We start from the raw sequence: 5,880 nt of genomic DNA, 5'->3' as shown, positions 1-5,880 counted from the left end.
TAAACTGTTTTTTTATTTAGGCCAAGTTATTGTACACCTGCTTATATTTAAAGAACATTTAACAAAGCGCCTTATTTTGTTTAATAAAAAAAAAAGGGGGTTTTAGAAAAATGTATATATTCTTGAAACTATGCTATTATTTTAGCCTTAGTATCAAAGCTAAGGTCACGAATTGGCACCTGTATCAAAAACATTCAAACAATACTTCAGTGACAAATTATAGTAGTATCGTAGCAATTTATGCCTAATCAAAGGCATGAGCAACACCAAAAAGAGTGCAAGACAACAGTGAGAGAGTGTTTGTTGAGTGGCTGCAGATTCTGCTGGTTTGTCCCTTTAACTGCATGAGAAGTGTCTTATGTGAAATTAAAAGATGTTCCTATGTGATGTCGGAGTGAGAGAGCGCGACCGGAGGGGCTGGAAGTTTGGGTCCCCTCCGCTGTTGGTGCACCCTGGTGCTCCGGCATCTATGTTGGAAGGGGATTGAACCATTTCTTCCTCCGGCAGTGGAGGAGCTCCGGGGTCTCCGGGCTTCGGGAGGCTGGAGGAGGTTGTGGAGGAAGCTATGCCGATGCTAGCACCGGCCACAGAAGGCAAGTCTCCACCTTTCTGTAACGATGGCAGATTGAGCGAGCCTGCTACGTCTGAGGCTGAAAAACTGCGTTCTCCATCTGGGTGAAAGAGGAGGGTGGAGTTGTTTGAAAACGTCGGGGGGATGTCGCTGGTTGTGCTCGGATCGCAGAGGCTGCTGTCAGACAAGGTACTGGAAGCTGTGGAGCGACAGATGAGGAGGGGAAAAGTGGTCAGGAGAGTTGAATTAGAGCATCAATAACATCTCAGATTTGAAATACACAACAGATTTCATTGTGACTTGGCCTATTAACCTCTGAGAGACTCGATCTTCTCGTTTTTCGCCTTTTGCACCTCATCTGTGATTTTAGTGATGATGAAGTTCTGTGAGCGCAGCTCCCTTATGGACTCAATCAAGGCATCCAGGCCCCGGGGGTTCTCGGCCAGTATGTCCAACAGCACGGCCGTCCTCTTGGTCTGTGTGGTCCGGCAGCTGATTTCCTCCGCATCGTCTCGCGTCAGGATCCTGCGAGAGCGCAGGTAGTCAAGGTGGCGTTCGGCTTTGATCTTGTCACAGAGATAGTGCCGCAGTCTGGTCAGCACCTGGAAATCCACAGCAGCCATGTAGGAGACACAAATGGGGAACAAAGTGAGCTGTAGAGGTTCTGAGCAGGAGGGGTAACTTGTTGCATATAGGTCTGTGAAGGCTGAGAATCTGCAGGTTTTCACTTTACAGTAGCCTACTCAAAAGTCTACATAAGGTGGTCTGAAATCACTTCTCTAACATGGTCTGGTTCTGCTCTCCAGGTGTCTATCCCTGTTTTAGCTTCTGCTAGTGCTTTTGATAAGTCAGCTTTTCAACAACTGCACAAATACTGGCTGTATTCACAAAAAAGTGCACTCAAACTCCAGCCTGTGTGTTCAATATTGTGTTTTGTTGTCCAATCCTACAGAGAATTGCAGGTTGACGTGGGCACAGAGAAGGTAGGGTGTGGGGTAACGTTATTTCCGGTCTTTCCCAGGCCTTTAACGCCAAACAAGATGCAAATAAAGTGTCACTAGAGCAATATCTCTGTATTTTGCACATAACTTACTTTAACATAAGTATTATTTATTCGGAAGCATGATTTGGCTGAATTATAGTAGGCTACTCACGTCTTTTTTAATCTCTGCCATTTCATCTTCACTGAGGTGAGGAACATCCATCCCTTTCACCCGTAAAGTGAAAATCCAGGTGTTCCGGGTAACGAATGACGACTAAGATAAGTTAATAAGATAGCAATAAAACGCACTAGCTACATCGATACATCAACTGTAAGAGTTAACAAATGTGGCTCTTCATTATTTGTCGTTAAAAGGTGGCGTACAGCCACTCTCCATTCAACTTTTGTTTCGGAAAAATCCCCGGACTTCCTGATTCGTGTCTGTCGAGGTTTACGTTGAAAACCAGAAGAAGAGAAGTAAGGTTACAGACAGCTGAGTCGTCGGTTTTAAACTAAGATGAGCCGATTTATGTAGTCAGGTACCTCTTAAAAAGTCTAAAATTCAGATGAAACGTCTCTTACAACAGCAGACTAGGCTACAGTTGTCCAACTTTCCTCGTGTTTATCCGTGTAAACTGTTTTCAAGTGAAATAAAATGTTTCTGCTGTAGGTGAAATGCTATTGCGATTGAGTCCACTGGGTGGCGCTGTTGGATCTCTCTCTCTCTCTCTCACACACACACACACACACACACACACACACACACACACACACACACACACACACACACACACACACACACACACACACACATTTCATTAAAGTTCTATTGTTCACACAGTACAACTATATGCTTCTGATTTTTGGTACAAAAAAATTCAAGAGTTATGAACCCAAGAGATCACATACACAGTACAAACAGTGAAGAGTGTACAGGCTAACAAAATAAATGACAAAACAGTATATGAATCTGTTAAAATCAGTCAGTGAAATGTTACTTACACATACAGTATGTATCAGCAAGAATAATCTAACAATATGTACTAGTAGGCTATATAACGCTTACAGTTGTCATTCTTCTTTACTGAGTACTTTTAAGCATTAGAAAACAAAGTGTCCATGTGTCACAGTGAAATATGCATGAGAAAAACAAAAATAACACTCCAGTAAACATTCATTAATTTGCAAAATGGCAAACACATGATATTCATTTCCCTCTAATCATGATGTGCCACAAACTGTTGAAGAACGGGTGCTCCCTGAGGAGATTGTTGTCAGGCATGTTTTGTCATGTCCTGCGATGTAATATGCACTGTACAGCTCGAAAACACCAAGCCATGCTAACTGTAAATCAAGCCACGACCTTCTGTTACTTGCTCATGGGTTTTTCAGTGTAATGATAATGGTTTGAAATAGTGGGCACATACAGGCACCCATAACTATGTGGCTGCTTTTGCATCCCAGCAAATTCTGGCAGCCGAAAGATACCCTTTGATTGTCCGCTGTATGTGCAACAGCCTCTTTACACAAGAAAAATATTTATATATTTCTTTGTTAAATGGCCACAAAGCATCCACAGAAACTGAAAATGCATGCCCACTTTTCTCCTCAAAAGCGTTATGATGATTCACATCATTCCTGTTAAACAGCAGAGAGCAGTAGCCTGGAAATAATGTTGAATCAGCTGTGAGAAATTCAGAAGAACCCAGTGTACAGACTTGTGAAAGGCCTCTACAGTGAATCACAGAAAAGACACAGAAAAGGAAAAGTTGTTTATGGAAATGATGTAATGAACTGGATATGCAATCATACTGTATCTGCACAACCCTTACAGACATTACTGTCTGTCGTACTGTCTATGACCCACTCTCACATAACAGCCAAAATAAGCTTGTCTAAGACCTATTGTGGTTTTACACTGAGTAGCACTGGGAAGGTTTTTCTGCCTTTCCATTCTCTGTAGCCAATCTTCATGCCACACAGAATTTGAATCCCATATTTTGTCTATATTTTTCTTTCTTGCATTTGTAATTTAGTATAACATTACTTTTACACTTTTCTTCTTTTCTCCACCCTCTCATCATGTATTTGCTGCCCACCAACCTCTCCCTTAAGATGTCATCTTCAAGGGGGTATCTATGTAATGAACTAAAACAATCAAGGGATTTCAGTGAGATGCTGCACAATATCAAGTATCATGTAAAATAAGTGGGTAAAATAAAATTATTAAGTATTGTATAAAAAAATTTTTTTCTCTTAATTTTTTGAGTCAGATGAGAAGACGGAGCTTGAGTCAGGAGGCGATTAGCTAGCTTAACATAAAGCATGGAAACAGGCCAGACTGTTCAAAGTTCAAAAATATGCCTACTGACACATCCAAAGCTCCCTTATTAACAAGCTGTATCTTTGTTTAATGCATACACAAACATACATGTAAAGGCAATGTTATGGTTGTAGGCCTATGGGAAGCTATCCTACATGGTGTAGTCTAACTATTTGTTGGGTTCCGCCATCCATTCCGACATACCCCCACTCTGACATTGACGTCTAATTGTTGGAGTGGCGGTACTTCCGTTGTTTTCAAACGTCCCACCACTCCAACAATATTTGTTTCCATTAGGGTTAGGGGTTAGGGTTAGGGAATAGCGGCATGTCGGAATAGCGGCATGTCTGAATAGAAGCATGCATAGACAGTATATAAGAATGGACCAACAGATCCCGTTGCTCTGGATGGAGACCAGTGAAGGCTATTAGAAGCACTTTTCCAGTGATCGCCAGCTTTACTGCGCAGCCTCCAACTGACAGAGACAACGTAAATGTGACGTGAGCAACGTGTCTGAAAGTTGTAAGTCTTCTGGTAGCTGTGCCAAGAGAAATCTCAATCATTCCCAATCTTACAGAGACGGAGAGTGTAGGTATGTGTAAGGAGATAACATGGGCACAGGCTAATTATTGCTAACTAAAATGCTAGTTAACATTAGTAATTAAACAGCTCATGTAAGTCAAAACTGCCTGCAAGCTTATCCTGTACTATACGGTAATTCCTCTACTATGTGACACAATCGTTAGCCTATTTTTATAAAAGCGTCTGCTACGGAGCCATAACGTGAGGTACAAGGTAATGGAGCCTTTTATACATTGTCGTGTTTCTTTAGAACTTAACAATGGACAAATAGTCTTTAAACGCTTCAGATGTAAAGTTATTCGCTGTCAAAGTGACGTCAAAATGAATGCTATTCAGTGGAATGCTAACGGGAGGTGATGGCTTTGTAGCATCAAAATGGCGCCATAGGAGGTTCGAGTTCTGAAGCGAAGCTTACCCCCTTGGAAGCATGTCGAAATGGCGGCATGTCGGACTGGCAGCATGTAACCCTATTTGTTGACAAAACAGCAGCACAATGACTTCCTTCAGGTCAGGCCAGCATTTACAATTTTGCAGAAAAATCAGTTCATGGTGGTGGATTCACTTACAGGGCCCAAGTTAATCTACATGAATTTTTTTGAGTGATGCTGTTTTGACAGTGATGTCCTTTGAGGGAGCAGAGAGCCAGAGAGGCCAACATGGAGGCCTAGCATATTAGCTTTGTTGTTGCACCTTCTCCTTTTAATCTCCTCTATTGGAGGATTGAGGAAGTGATGCTCAAAAGATTGACAGTTATGAGACAGTAGCTGATGGTACAAATACGTTCTTGAATTCTTTAACTTATTGTCCTGTTAGCGATTGAGCTAACTGACAGCAGAGGATCTTTGCTGACAGTTAGCAAGCTTGCTAGGTTTTTCCATACAGTCTATGGGTTTTTCCCACTTTGAAAAACTCTTTGATCGTGGGAGGTATTGTGACTGACTGACCAGCTCTAGGATGTTTTCTGCTGGCTAACACTTTAGCAGTTAGCTTGTCGGCTACAGTAGTTTACCAATTGACCATCAGCCTCCAGTCGCACATATTTTGTGAAGACGTGTGGATGGATTTTATTATGCGTGGTGTGAGTTGGTCAGCTGTCCTTTTTTCTTGTGATTCCTTTCCAGACAATGATGCTGCCAGGGAGAGATAGCTTACTGTTTCCCCCTGCTTCCAGTATTTATGCTAAGCTAACCTAACAGCTTCCTGGCTTTTGGACACGTTCATGTCACAACAGAGTTTCAAGTTTTACGATTTGTAAATGGCACTCACGTCAACATCCAAGTCGTAATTATAATCTTTATTCTGCTATTATTCAGCTTGTCAAGTCCTTCTACCCTTTCCTAATTTAGACTTGTTGAAAGTCCCTGACCTTGTAGGTTTTTGCAGTTTCATTAAGTAGGAAATTCAGTTCATTGTCATTTTAAG

At 41.8% G+C, this 5,880-nt stretch overlaps 1 protein-coding gene across 1 annotated transcript; it reads right to left on the bottom strand.

Annotated features, from left to right (window-relative positions):
- Nucleotides 1–222: 222 nt before the first annotated feature.
- bcl10 (BCL10 immune signaling adaptor) lies at nucleotides 223–2,207 on the bottom strand. The gene is made up of 3 exons (XM_039814530.1): nucleotides 1,726–2,207; nucleotides 885–1,173; nucleotides 223–770 (listed from the first exon to the last, which is right to left on the bottom strand). The coding sequence occupies exons 1-3, from the start codon at nucleotides 1,774–1,776 to the stop codon at nucleotides 367–369; spliced, it is 744 nt and encodes a 247-aa protein (XP_039670464.1). The 5' UTR covers nucleotides 1,777–2,207; the 3' UTR covers nucleotides 223–366.
- Between the last annotated feature and the right edge of the window lie 3,673 nt (nucleotides 2,208–5,880).

The sequence above is a fragment of the Perca fluviatilis genome, chromosome 11, assembly GCF_010015445.1.
Source record: "Perca fluviatilis chromosome 11, GENO_Pfluv_1.0, whole genome shotgun sequence".
In the NCBI taxonomy this organism is placed as follows: domain Eukaryota; kingdom Metazoa; phylum Chordata; class Actinopteri; order Perciformes; family Percidae; genus Perca; species Perca fluviatilis.
The sequence above is the reverse complement of the archived record's forward strand: the minus strand, read 5'-3'. Positions and strand labels throughout refer to the sequence as shown.

Bases quoted from the DNA above. Each gene is read 5' to 3' on its own strand.
- bcl10 (XM_039814530.1), bottom strand. From the start codon at position 1,776: ATGGATGTTCCTCACCTCAGTGAAGATGAAATGGCAGAGATTAAAAAA. The intron at 1,174-1,725 runs GTGAGTAGCCTA...GTGGATTTCCAG, and splicing joins TGGCAGAGATTAAAAAAGAC to GTGCTGACCAGACTGCGGCA. The intron at 771-884 runs GTTAATAGGCCA...GTCGCTCCACAG, and splicing joins GAAGATCGAGTCTCTCAGAG to CTTCCAGTACCTTGTCTGAC.